This window comes from Rhipicephalus microplus, chromosome 3 (assembly GCF_043290135.1).
Source record: "Rhipicephalus microplus isolate Deutch F79 chromosome 3, USDA_Rmic, whole genome shotgun sequence".
Taxonomy (NCBI): Eukaryota; Metazoa; Arthropoda; class Arachnida; order Ixodida; family Ixodidae; genus Rhipicephalus; species Rhipicephalus microplus.
In genome coordinates, this window is record NC_134702.1 from 41,052,814 (window position 1) to 41,076,144 (window position 23,331).

The 23,331-nt window shown below is 47.3% G+C and overlaps 1 protein-coding gene across 2 annotated transcripts in view; it reads right to left on the reverse strand.

The window, feature by feature from the left end:
• The window catches only part of LOC119176002 (uncharacterized), a 353,641-nt gene that overhangs the window by 115,710 nt on the left and 214,600 nt on the right, over nt 1–23,331 (reverse strand). For both annotated transcript variants that reach the window (XM_075889318.1, XM_075889319.1), the window contains exon 3: nt 8,510–8,693. In XM_075889318.1, coding sequence (XP_075745433.1) covers nt 8,510–8,693 — 184 coding nt within the window. The remainder of the gene's footprint in view (nt 1–8,509; nt 8,694–23,331) is intronic.

Sequence of the window (23,331 nt, forward strand, 5' to 3'; positions counted from 1 at the left end):
TGCAGATGTCGCAGACAGAGCTGCCAGATTGTTCCGATTGCGGTGAGAAAATAAAAAGTATTCCCGAAGGCTGTATTAGTTCCTCGCGGTATACATCCTAGAAATGCGACTCGCACTATTTTTGGAAATTCTTGGTGTTCGACACGTTGCGATCTATGAGTGCTATGGTAAAAAAAAAAACAGTTCTGTTTAACCGCTTCTCATTAACTGGTTGTCTTAGCTGACGTCTAACACCTGCGAGAGAGTTAACTAGCGCCTGTTCTCAGGAACGATTCCAGGCTAGTTTCGTACCGCACGAACTTTTAAGTGAACGAAGACCCAGTAAAATTATTTCTACGGTCGGACCGAGGCAGCTTCGTGCAAAGCATCTTCCGCTTACGTCCTAACGCTCGTTAGCAAAGCGGCGGTAAAATTAACTATCGCAATGAACTCAGCAACCAAACGAGGCGGACGTAGTACGCTGTACGAATCTTTAGCCACACGACAGGCTTGGAACGACTCACAACTGTAACGAACAGCCTCAAATCACACCACCCTCCATATCAGAGAGTGTATATGCATGGCGAAGAGACAAAGTTGCTCAGGCGGAATAGAAATGCTAATGCACGTGCACCACTTTCATCTAGCAACAACGACGCAGAAATCTACAAATCAAGGGTCCTGAGGGGAGGTGGGGGTACTGATCGCGTATATATGTACGCAGACATTGAGCAGGGAAAACTGTGGTTTTCCGGGGCAGCCGCGCAATGTGCATAAGCCGTAACAGCAGGCAACTGCACCGATACAAATGCATACCCCTACCCCCGCAGACACTAACGCCACTTTGCATGCAAGGCAGCACTTTACGAGCCGATCACCAACCTGTCGGCGAACTTAACGGCTGGTTGTAAACTACCGCGTTTATACACGTACAAGGACGGCAGTTCTCATATATATGCGCGGAGCTACGAGCTACGATGCTAGGAAATGCAAGTTTCACCCACTGAACTGACGGGCGATGAGGAATAAATTGAGGGGAGAAAATTTCATGCACTTCAAAAAGAATGAAAAAACAAAAGAAAAAAAAAACGTAGCAAATATTTACGAGATTTGTTTACGCAATTTGCGAAATTGATTTTACTTTCCGTTTCATCGTCAAACAATATGCGTGGTTGATCGGGGACGGAGTCAAACCCACGACACGTATAGAGCTCATTAAAGCAACTCCGCAGTAGAGACTGCCCCAATGGGTCCGTTTCCCGTGAAAAAAGGATAGGTTAGGTACCGCCAGTTGCTTGAGAGTTCACGTTCAACGACAGCATAAAGATCGCAAATTATATGAGCCGACTTGTATCAGAAGAACAGCTGCCGGCTGTGTCATAAAGTGCGGGTTTTAGACGAGCAAATGCGACATACGAATGCGCGAAGAAACACGCTATCGTGTCGACTTCCTTGGGGCTTTCCATAGGAGAGACGGCTCGGAAAATGAAAAACGGCGCCCCATTTCGTATACACTACAAAAGAAACCACTTCTCCCATGCTGGTTTGCTTTTCACGATCTATCTAGCGCATACACAAAGACGCCAATACACACACACACACACCTTGAAAGCAATATACACGTGCGGAGATTGTGGTCGGAGGTTGAGAAAACTAAAAAAAATACTGACGGCGGTTATTAACCACAAGCGTAATTGTTATTGGCCAACGAGAAACACGCACGCCCGTCACGCACAGCTGGATTTCTGCTCTTCTTGTTTCGTTGTTGGCGAGCTTTTGTTTTCTAGGGCCCCGTCGATGCTCTATAGCGTGGGCTCGCTGTCCGGATCTGGCGCGGCACGCCCTCCTGCAACTCGCCAGTCTATAATTCTCTCCTCATTGTGAACGCAAAGGCCGATTCGCTGCTCCATTCGTCTGCGTCGGCGAGGTGAATTGCCGACGCGATAAAGATAAACTCCATTCGAAAAGGAAAGCGAGGAAACAGACCCCGTTCGAGACCTCGAAACATCAACGTGGAAACCACTGCAAGCAATTGTTTCGAGATATGGAACTTGACGTGTGCCTTACATCTTCAACGCGGCTGTTAATCGGGTGATACGATTAAATGCACGTGACTCTTGATGTATACGTTACTTTACCCAACTACTGCAAATTCCAACAATAACGGCGTACAGGGAAAGAAAGAGAGGGATCTATTTGGGGATTTTAGCCTGGGTTGCAGTTCCGGGTGTCCGGCGATGAATATAACGTGTGAAATAATCACATACGTAATAATACAAACTATCACGAACCCAGTTGTATACACAAAGGAGTAACTAATAATGTTTTGTTAAGGCTTGTAGTATTCAGAAACATCAACAACGCTCTTGTGTTGCGAATCGCACAAACGCTGCTATGGCACGAGACGAGAAGATACCACAGCTCCAAGAGTCAAAATATGTTGCCAACGAAGTGCTGCCTTCGGTTATCAATAAACAGAGAATGGCATTACAGACATTGTTTTGACAAGTATACTTCATCCGTCAGGGCCCTGACGAAGACGAGATCGCTTGTTGAAAACATTGGCCTCACTAAACATCAGAGTTTTTCATGAGTTCGTGCGCGTGATATGACTGAGCAGCCGGCTTTAACCTAATGTTACAGCTGCGAAGATGCTGCTGTCGTCTGCAGAAGATTTACCACGCCTTGTTATGTCGGCAGTGAGCATATATCAGCGAGTTATAACCTAACGGCAACACAGACGCCTCGCCAGTGTAAGTGAAGCAAAATCTCTTGAACTCTACCCAGCGTTAAACTCTTTCGCTGAGTGTGACGCAGACCACTGTCTGAGCAAGATAATTGATTGACTGATTTATTTATTGATTGATATGTGGGGTTGAACGTCCCAAAACCACCATATGATTATGAGACGCCGTAGTAAAGGGCTCCGAAAATTTCTACCACCCGGGGTTCTTTAATGTGCACCCAAATCTGAGCACACGGGCCTACAACGATTCCGCCTCCATCGGAAATGCAGCCGCCGCAGCCGGGATTCGATCCCGCGACCTGCGGGTCAGCAGCCGAGTACCTTAGTCACTAGAGCACCGCGGAGGGGATTGCAAGACATTGAACAACTATAAATGTGTATAACTGAATCAGACACTACTTTTTCCTGTCGGTTATGTTTGATTGGTCCACCCTTGATTCACCTAGAGATTACACCTTTTTGCTTTAAATATTAAACGTGAAAGTATACAGGACCCCCCCCGCCCCCTCCCCCCAAAAAAAAAGAAAAAAAATGAGCTCACGACTTACTGTATCCTCCTCTACCTCTACAATCCATACCTCATTCACATCTCAAGCTCGCCTTCTCGAAGAATTAGGGAGGTATAAACAGTAAACCAGCATCTGGGGTGGTTTTACGGAGTTTATAACTAAAACCCTTACATTAAGGGAAAACGCGTTTTCAAACCTTATCGCAGAGGGTTACCAATTGTGCAAAGAATCTCATCACAGAAGAACAAAGTCAGCTATTCAGAGAATAGCCAATCACATCAGCATAAAAAAGCGCATTTGCGTATTCACCCAACTTATAAAATAGCATTGCGAAATAGACAAAGCGTTCGCGCTACACACGCCATACGCCAGTCATCTGATTATATATATATAAAATCAACAACTATCTCCACAATACAGGAATACGCGAAATAAGCCAGCCGATTTCTTAGTCTCATCTGCACTTGTGGAGCAACTATGTGCCTCGCTGTTCGCTCTAATGCTTGAAGACATAGAATCGTGCTTGATGACGCGGGTTCGATTCCATATCGCGGGCTGCCACATTTAGGCAGAGTAAAAATGCAGCAACACCCGTATTGTTGGTTAAGTGCAATGTTAAACTACCCCACCTTGTCAAACTTATTCCCTCATCCCTAAACTACTGGCGCGCCTCACATTCGTCGTGGTTGTTGGCACGTGAAAGCCAAAAGTTATTGTTTATATTTAATCGCGATAGTTCCAGTAGCACACTCTGCTGGCGTTCCACTGGCTAACCGCACGCTTCATCACTCCACGATTTCCACTCTTCCAGTATTCTTAATTCAATATCAGCTCTCCCGCTAGCGACTACATGCGTTTGGTGACAAAGAAAAAAAGCTAGAAAAGAAAGAAAAGGAACGAGACCTCGTCGTAGTGTCGCTTAATCACAATTAACCAAATAATGAGGGCCAAGACCAGTTGATGCATGATTAAAGTAAGGAAAATTTCCGTTGTCTGCACTGATTACTTATCACTGACTTTTATCGTCGGCCACATTCGCTTTTCAATTTAGGTGTCACAATCTATCACGTGCTCGCACCCTACAACGCATGGTAACTGGAAGTGGTAGCGTGGAAAATAATTTACGTGGCCCACGGCTGTGCATCGAAATGTTTTCCAGACGCCCTTTTTTGAAGTATAGGCGTGCGCTGAGAAGTTGTCGCACGGCCATGCAATGTGCGTTGTTACAAGGCGACAAGAAATCGGGAACGGCGCCCGTTAGATGATATCGCGAGCAGGTATAAAGGTGTACGCGGTGCGACAACGAACTATGTCTGCATTGTTTTGCAACCAACTTTTGACAAAGCTTGACAAACGAGTCGTGCACCCTAGCCGGCCCCGTCACACTTCGCCGCTTGTGTCTCCGAATCGGTCGCATAAGACTTCGCTGAATCTGTTCCCCGAAAGAGGATTGCATGTTTTGTTGCGTCTTAGACCTAAGGCGAAATTATTTGCGCTAGATATACTGTGAAAGCAAAAAAAAAGAAAGAAAAAGAAGAAGGAAGAATGGAAAGAACGACCCTGCGGCCGGATAAAAATGTGACACGTACAAACCGCGCACACTGAGCGTCGCAGATTGAAACGTGACGTGGAATTGGGGGGGGGGGGGGGGGTTAGAATAAGTGGGTGACGATTTAGAGTAAAAGGTACTCAACTATGGGAGAGCATAAAGCCGTCCCGTGTGAAACGACAATAGCAACTAGATGGGTATCGCCGATTTATTTAGGGGCGAAGCTCCTTATAGCGGCACTTGTTCGCCCCTCGTAGTCGTAGTAGTAGTCGTAGTGTGTAACCAGTCTTACATTTTGACCTCCATGGTGGTGCCGGTGAGAGATTTCTTCTGTGCGTTGTTGAACAATAAAAAAATCGCAGCGTGCGCGTTAACTAAAAGCCGAATTCTCCTGTGTCTCATTTCCCATTAGCAGCCATTGGCAAGTACATTGAGCACTATCTGACAGGAAAAGGTTGCTACGTCTTACTCGCTGGGCGTAACCTCCTTGGTTTTAGAAAGGTTTAGCGAGCGTTGGGCCGCAGTGACATGAATACAGTGAACTAGTATATACCCTGAACTCGAGGTGGTTAAAGGTGGGAAGTCGACACGAAGCGCAAGCCGTAAAAAAGTGTGCGTGTGCCACCTCTCGTGTAGTCCTTGGAATGTCCGCTGGATGGCGGTGCTTCTGTATGCGGAATATGTGATGAAAAGATGCGAGATGGTGGTACTTAAAGTGTAGACTAAATGGACGAACGGACACACAGACAGATGCATGGACGGACGCACGGATGGCTGCACGGACGGATGGACGCATGGATGGACGCATGGATGGACGCAGGGGCGGACGCACGGACGAACGCAAGGATGGACGCACGGATAAACGTGCGGACGCACGAACAGATACACGCACTGACGGGCGGATGCATGGACGGTCACACTGACGGACGCATGGATGGACGGAAGCAAGAACGAATGAATGGACGGATGCTTCGCCCCGCTCTCCATCATTCACCCCATGGATATGCTGCCATTTTTTTATTCTCTTCCAAACTACCACTGCTCACTCAGACGCTCCTTCCCGTCCTTTTTTTCAATTCTGCGATGTAACTAGCCTGCTTGATTACAGTGCCTTCACGGACCACTTAAGACTGGCCATTTAGAAAACAAAGCCTCACTTGCAGTCAGCTTCGTATCAGGCTGGTTTTCCAGTAGGCGCACAAAGCACATTACCTAATATCAGGTAACGCTGCAACGAAATACGGCGAGAGGTTCGCTAAACTGTGCATAAAGAGCTCGTTTCCGAGACCTTTCCCCTAACAGGCACCAAAATTTCAGTATAAATTTCAATTACCACTGCGTACGTTACGCAACTGGCTCGACTTAATGGCAAAACACCGAGAAGGATTCGTTACGAAAGAAAATAGATGCCACAGAGAGCACAAAAAAAGAAAGAAAAAGAGAGACTATAAATATATAACAGCCTCAGAGGTGGCGTGGACTTGACGGCAGCTTAGTTTCCAACGGCGCCAGGCGACAAAGCCCACGCCAGCGCTGCCCGGCTTAATTGGTGCGATGGGGTTGAAAAGCGAGAACAAGCTATAGCGATCATATATGCGCGCTGTTGCTCCAAGCTCTCACGATAAATCTGCGCATGGCTGGAACTATAGGCTACACACGCTTGCTTGTTTAACTTACGATGACAACCAGCGGTATTTACCGATAAGCAAAGCGCGGCAGAAGAGAAAATTACTCGACGCCACTGCCGCATTATCCAGCCTTATCGTGGGGCTCGTGGCGGACGCTCCCCGGTTGCAGCGAAGAAGAGCGGGATCGTCGCAACGAACGGTTTACGTCGAATCGGTCGCGCTTTGCATGCCAATGAGTTGTTAAGATACCAGCGCCTCGTTTCAACGGGAAATAAGTAAGTGCGCACGACGCGGTTCACTCAAACTCTATAGGCACCACACGGCCTGTCGTACCAGTGGGTTTTTCTTCCCCGCTGTAAATAACGCTTGGGCTTTCGAGGAAAGTGAGCAAAATGTGATGGAGAAGGGAATACCATATAACTTTGATTCTCCCCATTTGCCACTCATGCATTCCCGCTCACGTGTGCTCTCTTCTCGAACATCCTTGGAAAGGTATAGAGTCAATCTATAAGACGGATGATTATCAAACAAACGGGGATACCTATGTCAAAAGCCAGAAAATGTATTCGTCATTATAACCTCCGCATAATTAAAGCAACCCCATTAATATCGTGCAGAAGAATGTGAATTGTATAGACTGATTGGGAGTCAAAAAAAGAAAAAAAAAGAGAAAAGGTTTGTAAGGCTTTTATATTTCTAGAAATGTTTTCAGCTAACCACCTCTCTCCAATCTCGATTTGTTGGGGACGTCCAACCTTCAAAAACGCTGGGATTCCACACAGACGGAAGGAAGAGACGCTTGGACAAGACGTTTTACAAGGGAAAGCAAAAAGTTGTCAGAATCACGCAGTGACTGCAAGAATGTTTAAGTTTTCAGTATCGAGGCAAAAACGAGAGATAAGAGTAAGGAGTGGTGAGTACTGCTAGAACGCTACAAATGTATTTAAATTTTATTGGGCCAAGTAGGTTTGACAACTCGCTGTTTCCGCAGGAGTAAGCGCCTCATCACGTATCTGTCGTGCCAGTTTTCTCAGTCCACCTTTTTCTTTCCAACATGACATCATTGTTATCAGGCTTTAAAACCCACTGCTGGAAACTACGGAATCAATAAATAGCTCATCAATTACCTTCGAAGCTTTGTTCGCGTTCCAAGTTTCGATCAGTCGCTTGCTTCATCACGGAGATGGTGACGGTAAAGGTTCTAGCCAACCTTTTAGATGCCGCCTACGATATGTTCCTCGATTACTTCAAGACTATCTGGATTGGAGTGACACCCCTCCCCATAGATTGGACAACGGCACTAGTAGCTTTCATTCCCGAGCCGGGTAAAGCCATCAACATCAATAATAACCTCCGACCCATCTTCCTCACGTGGCCTGTGGGGAAGCTGACGGAAGACCATGTTCCGCGAGAGTTTGTCGGCGTTCCTGAAACAGTAAAACCCTTCTGCAGGCACCTTGTATGGTTTCCACCTACCCCGGTCCTCCCGATGTCCTGTTGCAACTCTACAAGGCAATCCTGCACCCTGTCGAGCCCTCCAACAATGATAAGACGGTTGTCACATAGAGTTTCCCACAATACTTACTAGAGGGAAGTCTGGCGCTAGTGTCTATAGGAGCTGCAACACACGGCGCTTCAGCGAGCATGGGAATGATGGGTAGTACACACATTTGTCTAAACTTCGTACTTGTGGCCCGCTTTTGGCTCCATGTGTGTTCGTGTGGCTTGAAGCTCTTTTCTCATGAAACAAAAATCGGCAAATGTTCAGTGATTGCGCTTCACCACCCTATTATTTTTAATTACCTTTCCAAATTGGGTCATGAAGTTTAAAAGGTTGAATCTTTCTTTCAAAACAAAATCGAAACACAGCAATAAATGAAGCCGCAAGTACGATTCGCCACCCGCAAGTACGAAGACTAGGCAAATGTGTGTACTACCCATCATTCCCATGGTCGCTGAATGATCGCAGCGCCAGAGTGCACTCTAGTTAATCTTGAGAAACTCTATGGGTTGTCACACTGAAAGATTAAGCACGAACAATCTTGCCGGAAAGTATCACGCGCGACAAATAGGAACACCGAGATGACGTGGTACTCACCATCCAGCGGACGCAGTCCAGGGCTCCCATCTGCGCCGCGGCGTGCAGCGGGGCCATGCCGTCGCGCGCCCTCAGGTGCAGGTTTCCTCCGGCCACGGTGACCAGGTGTTGTAGCACGGCCACGTGGCCCTCCTGCGCTGCCAGGTACACGGGCGTCACCTGGTTCTCCATCGGCGTGTTGGCCCTGCAGCGGAGACAGTGAGCGATAAGACATCTCTTATCTTGTGTCGATGGTAATGGCATATATTTTACATAGATGGGGATCCATGACAAAAAACTTTTATTGATGGGGTAATTCGAGAGGTAGCATCGAGTGTGCTACGAGAGCACTTCACTGTGGCACCCAAAATGCCATTTCCCAGAGGGGTACACCGATAACCTGCTACGTAGGTCGTGCGACGCTGTGCCATCACGCAATTGGCAGCAACGGCATTTCTTCGTACGTGTTAACAGACAGGTACAGACCGATTCTACGACTCCGGGAACAAAACGGGGACGTGACACCAGCCGCTTTACTCGCTCGTTTGCGCATGCGTGGGAGGACTGAGCTCAACAAGCAGAACGACGCGCCTGAAGTATTCTCTGAATACACATTCTTCTTAGGGAGAACTTGGGGATAGTTTTCGGTGTTGCTATGCTTCTCCGTTGAATGCAGGTCACGTTCGCACACTCAGAATCACCGTGTAATATATTTCTTAGTACGCGCAATGTCATGCAAGATTTTCGGTCTGTAGAATACAATCAATCAATCAATCAATCAATCAATCAATCAATCAGTATTATACGCATTAGTCTCTGTTTTTGTCGTTTTACTGAGCCTTCACGATCTGCCATTGACTGGCAACTGTTTGTATGATTATTATTCGTACATTTTTTTTTGCCTTTCCCGTGTCTTTTTATCACTTCCCGCACAGAGGAGCAGTGCACTCAGAGCGTAGCAGGGTTTACACACAGCTTGCAAATGCATGTAACCACGTGAAGAGCTCTCAAGTATTACTTCCCTTGCGACAGAAACCATTCTTTACGCAAATATTGTTAGGCTACCGGTATGCGAGTGATCACTGTATAAGTAGGTAAGCGATAAGGGTAAAATGCACTCGATATATTTCTGCTGCCCACACGACGAGATGTTAGTGCACCACCCGAGAAGTCCAGATTAATTCGGAATTCGTGCACCGATGAAGTGTGTACATACTTGTACGCCTCCAAAGAAAGACGCCCCACTGGTTTTGTTTGTGTGTACGAGTACGTCGTCCCCGCTTAGATGATCATCGATACATCGAGAATTCAAGCGTTTTTTTTTCTTACGCAAATAATGGGAGCGCAACATCGCCGTTTGATGGACGAGTTGTCTGTTCTCACTAGCAGTGGCATTACTGCATGCATATTGCATTTTAACAAGGGCCCAAATGAAACAAACCATATTAAATATTATTCCCTTTCCTTCACTCCTTAGGCAATGTGCTTTGATGTTACACTGAATTAGACTTCGCCCCTCCTTGAAGAAATCATTTATCAAATTTTAGTCGAGTGTTCTTCGAGTTCTTCTCATCACCATCTATGATACCATACCATTTCATATCATACCGTGCTCATCTCAGACGACCAATACACGTATAGTTGCGAAGAAGACCGGCATAAATGTTGACAATGCCTAATGCTTGTATCATAATCAACATTATTGCGCTGCTGTTCTGGCTGTCAAATCGTACATGTAGTTACGAATGCACTGCTGTCAGACTCGAGTGGAACATGTACAGATGGACCAGCCAGTGTACCACTCGTACATTCAGTAACGTCACAGCATAGGCTCGCTTCTTTTGATATCGACGTTTCTCGAGAACTGTGTGTGAAAGCGGAGGTGCAGATGGTAAGTGAAGTGCATAGTTTCGCAAGTACAGATCACGCCGTTTTTTGGACTGTCACTTATAGTACAGACGACGGTATACGCCCATTAGACCTGGAGCCGAGGATTTTTTCGGGGTGGGACCACTTGCTGAAAGTCTCGACTAGTGAAAATATGTTTTCAGTATATATTTTTGGTGAAACACGCCTCTGCATCGGCATTTCCGGAAGGGGAGGCAGGGCATGCCACCCCCACCCACGCAGGCTGCATGCCTGATGTCCGCATGTTATGCGTTATTGAATAGCGTGCCATATGGCTAGCCGTGCCCCAGCTGGAATCCTCAAAGCGTGCAACAGTGTTTGCCACTGACCAGTCAGTTCCCATTGATGACATGCGACGACATCATGTTTGTCTGAGATCACTTTCAAGTAAGTCCAGCAGTGAGAGCTCCTTGAATATACTTTAGGTCAGTAGCGTTTGCGTGAACTGGCCTACTTCACTACCCACAAAAACGAGAGTCGACGTATACCAGAGCAAACAAAAAAGTGAAAGAAGTTGTAACTATTAAGTACAGCTTAATCTACTAAACGTCGCCTCGAAGACTGCCGTGGGACCACTTTAAAATAGGAGCGATCACCAAGCGGCATTGACTACACATTTCAGTGTATTCAGAACCAACCATGGTCCAAGTGGCACTCAGTGACAAGCGTATAGGGGCCGTTTAAATGTCTTCTCTTTCGAGCGTTCCTAACCCCAGCAACAGTTCACGTTCAATTTAGGTGTGGCTTTTGTTACGATGTTTTGTAACTTCAATATCTGCATGTCGAGTGTCTCTTCGTTAGGGAGGACTGATAACATTGCGCATGGGTACGCAAGGCAAGTTGGGCAAGACGTTCCGAACTCTGTCTCCTAATAGCGACAAGAAATCGTCGAGCAGGCAGTGACATTCTTAAAATTGAACTTTTCTTCGTCATCGCCTTGTCCAAACGTTGGCCCCACTGACATACCGTCTTCGGCGATTTCTCATCGCTTCGGGCATCTACTTTCTACAGAACTTCTGTCTGAACTTGAACCATCTGTTAGAGTGGTGCATTGACAAATATTGCAGCGTGGTAGCACATGTCCACTAGCAGCTTTCGGTTCAAGCTACATTAAACAAAGGGTGCATACCATGTATGCTTAGTGCAAAGCACGTGGCCTGCTGCAGTCATTTCTTTTTTACATGATTCGCTTTCTTTCTTGTATATGGTATAAAACTTCTAAGGTCGAGGATAGTGGGCTTTACTTCCTTGCCTTTGACAGCAAGAAGAGCCCTTGGGATGTAACCGTAAAGTACTTTTTGTATGGCGGCGTCGTCCTGTCTATTTGACGGCGCCCTTTGATCCCATGCTGCGATCCCAACTGAAGTACGCTTCATAAGAACGACAGTTTAAGTGGCAACCTCCGGCAAGACCTATATTGCAGGGTGCTATGGACGTCCGTCTACAGAGTGGGCTCTGTTGAGTACGAGGTCACGCGTTCGATCCTCGTTTCAAAACTCGTATTCCTATGGAAGTGCAATGTGCAACATACGGCATATACCGTATACTCAGTGCACGCCAAAGAACTTCACAGCGTCAAATTGACCTATTTACAAGGCGGGCCTCACAATCTCCGAGAGGGTATTTTAATTTTACAATTACGTGAGCCACTTCGCTGCAGTTAAGAGAATATGCATACGCTGAGAATGGGTTTCCTCTAAGCACGTGTTGCACACAACAGGTAAACGCCCGGTTAGTTATCAGGGCTTGATGCACCCTTTATTCAAACCCGCGTGCACTCACGATCGCGCTGCACGCTGAACGCATGTTACTAGGCATTCAATTAAATGCCTCAACGCGTTGGCAGCGCGAGCCCGTGAGGCAAAAAGAAATTTCTAGCTTCAAACCAAAAGGGGGGCGTTTCGGCACGCCTTTAATTTGGGGAGGAATGAGCGCACGTGAAAACTGCGCTACGGCCACTCCGCGCGGAATCCCACACGCCCATCGCCCGACAAGCGTTCGAGTTGCTTTTCCAGGCACGCTCTTCGTGGTCAAAGTGGAGCGAATTCCCGTTAAGGGGGCTGCACGGACTCGCAAAAAAAACCTCCTGCCGGCCGTGCGGCCAGCGCCGGCAGCTTGCTCTATTTGTCTTCCGAAGAAGGAGGCGAATAAGAAGCGCGCAGCGGGATAACAACCGTGCCCTCCGAGCCGAGCGCGTTAAGTGGACGGGGGCCCATTGTGCTCCTCGGCAAGTGCTTCCCAAGTCGAGGAGCACCGCGGCACACATAACCGAAGCCTTCTAACAACGGCAGCGGCCGCCGAACCCGATGCCTCGAATGCTTGCAGGCAGGTGCATTGCACCGAGTGGATGATGACGGGTATGAGAAGATGAGAGAGAGAGAGAGCGTCAATCGAGGCTCGTATACGAAGTAACGCACCCGGAGCGACGTTCACGGAGCGGCCCTTCCGGCCTTGATGTTGGAGTGAGCCGCCATTGTTGACTTTCGATCGAAGGGATCCCCGAGCCCTGTGCGAACATGGAAGCTCATCCGCAACGTCGTCTTCACGTGATCGGGTCATCTGGACATTGTGGGAACGATAAAGAGGCACCGCTCTCACTTGCACGTGAGATTCTGACGGGTTCCCGACGTGATTTGAGTTTGGGCAAGGCGTTCGCCCCTCTTGTTTACACAGCGCTAACACGTAGTAACGTGCCAGTAATACAGGTGTAACCTGGCAGACAGAGAGATTTGCGAAAGAAAAAGGAAATAAAAGGAGGCTATTTTCTGTCTCCCGTCGAGGGAGCACAGCTTAGTGTCTTTAGGTAAGGGGGGGGGGGGAAGAACAGGACTGGGTTGACTGGCGGAACATGGGAGAAGACTTTGCCCTGCTATGGGCACAGTCAGGCTGCTACTGCTGCTGCTGATGATGACGACGATGATGATGATCATAATGAATACGAAATACGAGCCCTCTATGATTTCGTCACCCCGAAAAAAGGGTATAATATTTAGTATAGCGGTAGCGATTAAATGCAAATGGATTACATTAAGTTTGTTCTTGCCGGTTCTTTTACGCTGGTTACAATATCTTCTACGCTGGTTACACGTCTTGTGCAGCGTAACAACCTTACGTGCACGAATGAAGCACCCTGGAAGGGCATGACCGGTGGATTCCGCGTCATGAAAGGAGTGTTTGCAGCGAGGCAAAAAGAGAGGGAGAGAGAGAGAGAGAGAGAGAGAGAGAGAGAGAGAGAGAGAGAGAGCAGGATAAAATAAAGACGGCGAGGTTAACCAAAGGAAGTCTCCGGTTTGCTATCCTCCGCTTGGGAATGGAAAAGGGTTGTATAAGGTAGCGTCATTCTTTACAGTATGACAGTGTGAGGAAGGTAGATGTAAAACCTCTAATCGCAGAGGCATAGACTTGCTCGGAGAGATTGGCTTTGGGAGGCGAAAATAATTTTTTTTCGAAAGTCTGCCCTGGAATAACAACTTTTTGTTCAAAAATGCACACACAAGTTTGCTTCCTATATAAAGTCCAGCAGAGAACAGTGGTGTGGTCCACAAAACCAGCGGTTAAAGTCGGGTGGTCGGCCACGCCTGAGACCTGTTGCACGGAGGTTACGAATAGTTCAAAATGAGATGTGCATTGACCCTACATCAAGAAATCAAACTGGCTACTTCCGTCTTGAGATTCACGCTCCTCCTCCTTCTCTTCTCCTTCTGCTTCTACTCCGTCGTTATGTACTTCTCTTCATCAGCGGTTGTCTTCGAAAGCAAGCATGCTACGAACAGACATCTTTTCCCATAACTTTCCTTCGAAGCACGCACCACCAAGTGCACCTTTTTGTTTCCTTCACTCTCTGTTTTCTTGCCCTTATAAACGCATACAGAGACGTACGCCGATCTCACCGAACCGATGCGACCTGAATGGCAAACGAGATTTTACTTTCAACCGACATCGTCACGACTGCTCCAACACGCACTTTGTTGACTGACTCACTTGAAGAAAAAAAAAAGAAATAAAGCACCTAACCAGATAGTTGACTCCATCTGTTCTTCCTCCACGGTTCGCCTTCGGGGATCAAGCACAAGGCGTACAAAACACGGACAGATAAAACACAAAATACGTTACGATACCAGTTGTGGGCCACCCGAGTCGAACCTTCCCTGTACAAAAGACAGAGTACGAAAGCGAACTTGCTTCGTCTTATCAGGGGTCACATAAAAAAAAAAAAACTGCTCGCATAGCGAAGCCATCGTACCGCGTACCCTTCCTCTTTCAAAGGTTTTAAAATTCGCGCCTCGCAACATTGTTACCGACTCTTACAACCGCTCACGACGCGGGCTCGTCCGGACGTGCTCCGATGACTCGCCGATGAACTGTGTACGTCGCCACCGTATCTCGTCTTGCGTCGTTGTACACCCTACATCTTGCGATAGATGCGCGAAGGAAAAAAAGCGTCAAGCGAGTTGTTTTGGCCCGACGTCTCGACAAAAAAAAAAAAATGAGTTGTTCTTTTCTTCGCCTTCAGATTTAAAAAAACTCGCGCGCTCCTCTTTCCTGGCCTGTTGAAGGTCTTTGCCCTCCAGAGTTACTTTCGCGGCTGTTCTTAGGGGATGATCTTGTTCACGGCGTTTTCTTGTTGTGAATACGGGTTTACGCGAGGTTACCCAGTTTCTTCGAGAACGTAGGGTGAGAGCACGATTGTGCCTTCTATATATAATCATACACAGACAGAGATGGAGGCAATCTCTGCGGGTGTTAGAAGCGTCTTCTTGGTAATGCCACTTAGGATGCTACTTCAAGTGTAGAAAGCGACTTTAAAATCGTCCATCAGTTAACACATTCGCAAGCAAAACTCAGTACCAAGTCTTTCATCGAAGTCAACGACACAACGAAAGACGCCACTCGCCATCGTTGGGCGTGAAGTTGGCGATACTCAAAAGGGAAGCTCGTGGAGCCACTCAAGAAATCTTCCATGTTGTTGATTGCTACCTCTTATAAATAATGATTAACATCTAGGGTAGACGGTTGGGCGTGTTGGCACTGCAGTGATGCTTATCAAACAATGACGTGACACAGAGGATATGTTATACGCTAAACGTCACAGCCGGTAGGTACAATGACGTGATACAGGGACATCTCACATTAAGCGGTACAGGCATGTAGATGTGAGCTCTTCGCAGTAGACAAATGATCGCGGAAAACGAAAGTCTGAACCCGGAGTCAGTGCATCAACTATATAGAGGACTTGTTTTCATCGAGGTTTTATCAAGCACACGTCACGTTTCCTTCAACAACTGTCGACTACAGTCTGTCACGTGTACGTTCGCCAATACGGTTTACCCTCTCGTATATTCATATATTTCTGCGACTCCCTCGTCTTGACCACGTGTTAGAAGGTAGGAGCCCAAAGTTTTAATTCGCACCTACATAAACCGGGCGCTTTGCTTTCAGGTGACACACACAAAAAGCGGTAACCCGAGACAGCTATAGCGGCCGGGACTGTAATCAGTGATTTAGACTACTCCAAGCTGTCAGACGTTAATTTTTTTTTTACAGCGCAACACCAGAAACGCAGGACAGGGAAGGAGTAAAAGAGAAAGAAAAGACGGCGCTGTGGCACAAATGCGCCATTCCCTGTCCTTCCCTGTCCTTCCCTGTCCTGTGTTTCTGGTGTTGCACTGTAAGCAAGTTCACGATTATTTAACAACTGCCCCAACTTACCGTCTCACTGCAATATATGTCAGACGTTACTTGCGCGTGAACTACAAAATGCGTAGCTGTTCCAATGCCATAAGACTCTCTTCATTATTTAATTACTTATCTAACGAGCATCTTGACATTTGCGAAGTGTAGCCAGCGAGTTTATATGCGCAGCTGCCTGGAACGATTTTTCAGGGTGTTCTGAGCTATTCGTTCCTAAAGCACGCCCCGAAATACGCGGATGTTCCCGTTATACCTTCGCTAGTATTGTGAAAGCTTGGAGTCAATGAAAAAAAAGTAGCGCATTTGTGCCGCAGGTATTTGGTGCATTAAATAATTTCAAATATATTTTCTTTTGATATATTGTTATGCTCGCGTATGACTAATCTCTTTCAATTTGAAGATCCTTTCCCTCCTCCCACCATGGTATTCTAAGGGTTAAGGGGTCCGACTGCTGATACGCAGGTCGCGGGATCGAATCCCGGCCCTGGTGGCCACATTTTCGATAGAAGTGAAAATTTTCCATGCTCGTGTGCTTCGAACTAGGAGCACGTTAAAGAATCCCGGGCAGTCGAAAAATCCGGAGCCCTTCACTACGGCGTCTCTCATTATCATATAGTATGCTTGGCGATTTAAAACTAAACAACGAAAGTAGTTAAGCTCATTTTCTTTACTCTGAAAGTTGCATACAGTCAGAATGGAATCACCCCTCTGCTACCCCTCTTTCCTCTCGCGGTATCATTTGCACTTATCGATTGGATTCTAACCCCATCCTGTAGCATAGGCGTGTTAATATGGGGCGTCAGCAACTCCACCATAATTACCACCACCATTTGACTGACTTCTCCTTCAGTTTGTTCTAAAGTGTATCCCCGAGATGAATAAACGTGATTTAATTCACCTTCTTTTCCTTGAACTCGCACCTTCGGCAGTTACATCAATGGCAGTTCATCCCTCGCAGGGTCTTTGCACTCTGGTATGTACCACCACCGTCTTGGTCTTGTCTACGCCCCTTCACTTTTTTTATGCAGTGTAATTATGTTTCGCCCTGCGCCCCTCTTTCTCGTCACAGTTTCGAAGTCATTTTCATAACTCTCATTTTCCTCGTGTTTTAGCTTTTCTTTCTTCTGTGTTGTACAGTGTCCGTCCCATTCCCTTGAAAACTTACCGCGTTCTGAGGTCGCTCGTTACTACACGCATCATCATTTCGCACAGCGTTGGCCCTCTTTTTTTTTCTCTTTTCCTCTGGTGTCCTTTCCTTGTTCGGTTCATTTTTCCCCTCCGTTCCAGTTTTTTTTTTTTGTCTTCTGTTTAACGATACAGGCTGTCCCCCCTCCATGTTAAACAATGTGCCACCGTTATGTCCCGGTTACGTTCGGTTTCCCTCCTTAGTTTTGTTTTCTTTTTGCCCCAACATCCAATTTACCGTTACGAATTCTTTACCCATGACCTCACCTCCAGCAGTTTTCTTCTCGCATTCCACTCACAGCTGTACGTTTCTCGTCCTTTCTTTGTGAACCCTTTTGTGCCCTAGAACTGCAACACGTACTGCTGCCCGAGAGATCATATAACTGGGAACGATGCTTATAGATCCAGCGGCATAGTCACCCAACCCCCTTCTTTCATTTTTGTCTCCAGTGACACTCCGGCTAACTTCCCTGCGTTTGCCTCTTGATACGTTTCTCCTTCTCGCTGATTATTAGGCACAACGAAACCCGTAGTACATATGTGTAAAAATACTGCAAGACTAAACATTGGGGTAACATCCGCACTGGCGGTTATTTGATATACGAAGAACTTTTGAATGTGATATAGGAAGAACTTTTGAGGCTCACGCGTTCTGTCACACTGCTCCATATAACACGATGGTTTATGCCAATAACTCGCTCCGACTGCCGTACCTACAACTTTCTCAGATACAAGAAGACAGCTTCTTAGATGTAAAAGTATTATATCTTTACGCTTTCTTGCTCTTTTATAGCGCTTTTCGTTTGTTACGGCGTTCGCTACCTCTTTCAGTGGATGACCTGCTTCGGGAACTTGCGACCATTCTCGGGCGATCGACTCCAAGGGCTCTTCCCAATGAGCTCCAACGTCCGTGGCCAACTTCCCGAGCTCCTTGTATTCCGTCTCGCGGAGTATATTCACTAGATTGGCCATTTTTCCGCACCTGTTATCTCGGGAGCTTGTGTCCTTTGGGGTCGTCTCTCCGAACGATATGCCCTACAATGTATTCGAATAGCCGTTCGATCGTTCGATCGCTCCCCCTGATACCGGGGAGGGGATATTCATTGGTGCCTTGCGTCTGTTGTTTTCTTCTATCCACATGGGGGAGGAGGAAGGGCAGTGGGGGATACGAAGCTGTTCGATCGCTCCCCTTGATAGGGGAGGGGGGGGGGGCTTATTGGCGCGCTGCCTCTGTTGTTTTCTTCTAAACTGAACGAACGTTGAGCGTACAAATGTTCTGATTCTCAATTCATTCCTTCCCACGTCACTCTTTTTCTCCGTCCTTTCTTAGGGTGCCTGAATGGTTTCCCTCGCCCGCCGCTCCGGGCGAGGGAAACCATTCAGGCACCCTATCCTTTCTTATCTCACAACAGGTCGGCCGTCGCTACGCATACACTCCAGGGGGAGAGCTTCGGATCCCGGGCAAGGCCGCACGTTCGACACTGAGGTCGTCGGCACGTCGGATAATTGTCTGCTCCATTTTGAGAGAAAGAGAGAAGTAGCCCGGCCGCGACAACGCTATAGGCTATCTCGATGGTGCATCTCAAACGAGCGGCAGGGATCAAGAGGCGAAACGGGGGGGAGGGGGTTACAGGGTGTCGTTAAGGCATTATACAGCAGACACCAACACTTTTTTTTAACGCAGATGTTTACTTTTCTCGCATTCTTCTTTCAGGTTGTTTGACGTCTTCTTGCTTCTTGCTAACGTGTCCCCTGTGCTAACGTGTCCGTGTTCACGCTTAGATCCGTTCGTTTACGTATATGCTCCCGTGCCTACGTCAGTTTGTGAGGAACGGATTGCAAAGCATTTATTCTCTACTTCAGCGTCTTTCTTTCTTTCTTTCCTTCTTTCTTTCTTTCTTTCTTTCTTTCTTTCTTTCTTTCTTTCTTTCTTTCTTTCTTTCTTTCTTTCTTTCTTTCTTTCTTTCTTTCTTTCTTTCTTTCTTTCTTTCTTTCTTTCTATTGCACCGCGTAACCCTCCAGTAATAGAGGGAGATGTGGAGCGATAGATACGGCGTGAAACGAACGTGCATGGGAAAACGCCCGAAAACGAGGACTAGGCACCAAGAAGCCGGAGAACCTCGCAGAGAGTGAATAAACGTATGCGACGTACGGAACGGGAGCACCGCGTTGGTCGATCGAGCGAGTCTCCCACTTACATCAGCCGTCAGAAAACGTCACGACTTGACGCGCGTTTGCGCGTTACACGAGCAGCTTGGCAGGAACGCAGGGTAAGAAAGCCATGAAATGGAGAGGGGGGTGTATCGTTTAACAAGGGGGAACAGTACAATGACGAACGATGCACGCCCTTATTTGTGTGTTTTATACGGCCCAGTGCGTTTGATGTAGACGTTTATACCCCGTGCACCAAGAATGCCACACGTATGCATGCACACGTCGCATGCCACGTCGTCTCTCTTTCAGCACACCATCTTGCAAGCAAAGAACTTGCTTACCGATTTCTTACGGACCGGAAAGCACTTGACAATGACCATCTTGGCAAGCGTAGTTTAGAGAAGCGGCAAGCAGGATTAGAGGAAACCCTGCAGAATATCTGCGGCTAGGTTTGAGCAGCAAGTGTATTGGCGTCAACCAAATTTCGCAGAAAGAAAACAGAATTTTCGCAAAACAAGGTACGACTTTGTAGTTGATGTGTATATACAAGTACGGCTACGTTTCCAGTAAGACAAGAAGCCAGAACAATACCAGCTCTCTTCAAATATAACTTGACGCACGTCCGGTTTACCTTTCCATGCATCTCTCTCTCTCTCTCTCTCTCTCTCTCTTTCAGTCCGTCTCAAATACAAGTTTCCGTATTCATTGGCACTATTATGATCTAACCTTCTTTCAGTTCTATCGGGTGCTGCTAATACTTCTGTGAGAACAAATATCAGTGTTTGTACTCTAAACCATCGGCGATATCTAAACAGACTGAGGGATAAGAAAAGAACAGAAAATCGAGCAAGTATGTAAATCATGGCTGGCTCAATAAAGCAGAAATACAAAGTGAAAAAAAAAAGATGGGGGACACGTTGTAGTTTCTACAAGGTCGTTGGTCTGAAAGTAGTTGCTTTCCGATCAATCAATCGAATGACAACCACGAAGAAAGCGAGAGCGAAGGAGAGAGAGAGAGGGGATCTTTTTATTAGAAAGCAGATATTTTTGCTGGTGTGTATATACGACAGCTGTTATGACACTCTGCACTAGGGGGGCAAGAGATGCTAGAGGGACCTTGAGGAATGTCAATGAAAGAGAAATTAAAACAAGTTTAAAGCGACCGGCTAAAACCGATATCGGCCATGATAGGTCGGTACCATTGCTTATCTGAAACTAAACTTTCCGCAGGGCGCGGGTTCGAATTCCGGCTGCGGCGGCTGCATTTCCGATGGAGGTGGAAATGTTGTAGGCCCGTGTGCTCAGATTTGGGTGCACGTTAAAGAACCCCAGGTGGTCTAAATTTCCGGAGCCCTCCACTACGGCGTCTCTCATAATCATATAGTGGTTTTGGGACGTTAAACCCCACATATCAATCAATCAAACTGGACTTTACAACAAAGCTTTCAAGATGGCCTCCTTAATGCCAGACAAGCCTTGATCCACCAGCAGTCACACATTGTCACTAGCCATTCGCAACTGCATATTCGTGTCTACTACACACGTCTGAGTTTACGCTAGTTCACTATACTCTCGGGGTAATGTACACTCAGAGAATCCCGCCGGCTCGCTTCCTCGTCCTCCCTGACATAGTTCGTCCAATGGACTTCCTCGAACTCACCGCGACTTCGAGAAGGTCCGCATGCTGTTCGCTTTCGCCAGAGGGCGCTTAGAACGTCTCCACATCCGCAGAGAAAAACACGACAAACGGGAGCAACTGGCATACTGTGTTTTTTTTTCTTGACTTACCGCATTCGCCTTCGTCGAGGAAAAAAAAAAAAACAGGTGAAAGGCCTTTAAAGAATCGATCGGCTTTATGCGTCAGAACCATTGGGTAGGCCTGCGCAGAGATGTACTTTCCTGATGACCTTGCTGAACCGGCACAGATGACTGGAGGGGTGCGGGTAACGTCTTCTGTTCCTTCCCTGGCCTGAGGTGCTGTGCAACGCGCCGCGGGCTGCCTCCGTATTACCGCGTACGAGCCGCGTCGAAGTGTGGCCACGCGCGCCTTCTCGGCGAGTCCTTGTGCGCCAGCAGGACTTGACGACGCAGCGCACGTCTCTTCGCGAGTGCGCACGCGTGCCCGTCAATTATACGGAGTGCACGACTAGAGACTCTAGAGTGCACGACTTGCGATGAGAAATCGCCACTTATATCTATTAGTATTTGAAAAACATTACGATGGTTATGTATATATTTGTTTACCAGAAATAGCATATTATTACCGCTGTATGTGTTACAGTATTTGCACATGTACATTTTGTATTTTAGTATAGTTTTGTATTTTTTCTGTATCCTGCAAAATTATTATGAAAGCCTGTCTGCCTCACTGTATTTGGAGCAAAGGCCCTTCCTAAAGGTTGGTGCACACCGGCGACTAGCAGCGGTCGCGCGACCATTCGCGACTGGCGACCAAAAAGCGACTGATGTTCACACCGACCGAGGCTGCATGCGAGCGACCGGAAGTCGCAAATCTGGAGAGTCACGTCCGGATCTCGTTATGAGCGAGAACTCCTGAGACCGGCGCGATCAGCTGATCGCCGCCAGCTGAGTCCGTTCTCGCACAGCGTTCCCAACAGCGTCAAGTTCGATTCAAGCGAAGAACAAGACAATTTCAAGGTGCTGATGCACTGTGCCATGGTGTCAGCGCTGGCATCACAGATGCCTCCAAAGAAAAAAAAAAGCCGGTAGTGGATGTGACCATCCTTTCGATCGCGGGAGTTGACCGGCCATGCAAGCCGCCTGCCTTCAGAGCTGCGCTGACACGACGAGGAGTATTTCCGAGAGTCGTACGTATTCAGAAACCATCCTTGAATTTCCCTTGACTTGCCACGGCCTACAATGCAGCACAAATGCGTCTCGAACGTGGAGTCTTAAGTCGTTGCCAAGGCATGAAGTACAAACGCGTTCCAAACACGCTGCGTTGAATGCGCTGACAAGTCAAGTTCAAGACAAAAAAAAGTTTCCGAATACGGGGAAAAGACAGTGCACAATTTATTTTCTCTCTACTTTGACGGTGTTTAGCTTCTTGCGAATGCCACCACGTAAATTCGACACTTTGCTCGAGTTGCTGCGGCCCGCCATCTCCAAGCCAAGTATTCCGTGGTGGCCATGGTGCCACAAACCCAGAGGAACGCACTCGTTTGTATCTGGCGGCAGGAAGCCAGCGCAATGAAAAAAAAAAAAATGAGCATCGCTGATTGGTTAAGCAGCTTTGCGACTGCAGTCGCGCGACTGAAAAATTGGTCAAGAAGCGACTGGCCAACGCAGTCGCTTTGCGACCGTTTGCGACCGTTCGCGACTGGTTGCGACCAGTCGCAAATGGTCGCGCGACCACTGCTAGTCGCCGGTGTGCACCAGCCTTTAGTCAGGCTTTCAGCCGTTTGCCTTCGCTCCGTTTTCTGTACTGGCACAGAAAGAAACAAATAAATAAAGAAAGAAAGACGGAGGACTTGTTCGGGGAAGAAGCCGAGTATCAGAAGAGTCTGTATCGAAAGAGAGGATGATTATTTGGGAAGGCGGGGATCCTAATGAATAATACCAATAGCTGGGGTTTTTGCATCCCAAAACAATTATCTGTTTATGAGAGACGCCGTAGTGGAGGGCTCCGGAAATTTTGACCATCTGGTGTTCTTTGACGGGCACTTATGTCGCTCAGTGGGAGGGCAGATGAGATTAAAAAGTTAGCGGGTATAAATTGGCAGCAGCAAGCACAGGACCGAGTTAACTGGCGGAACATTGGAGAGGCTTTTGTACTGCAGTGGACGTAGTCAGGCTTACGATGATGATGATGATGATGATGATGATGACGACGACGACGACGATATCGCTCAGTACACGGGCCTCTACTATTTCACCTACATCAA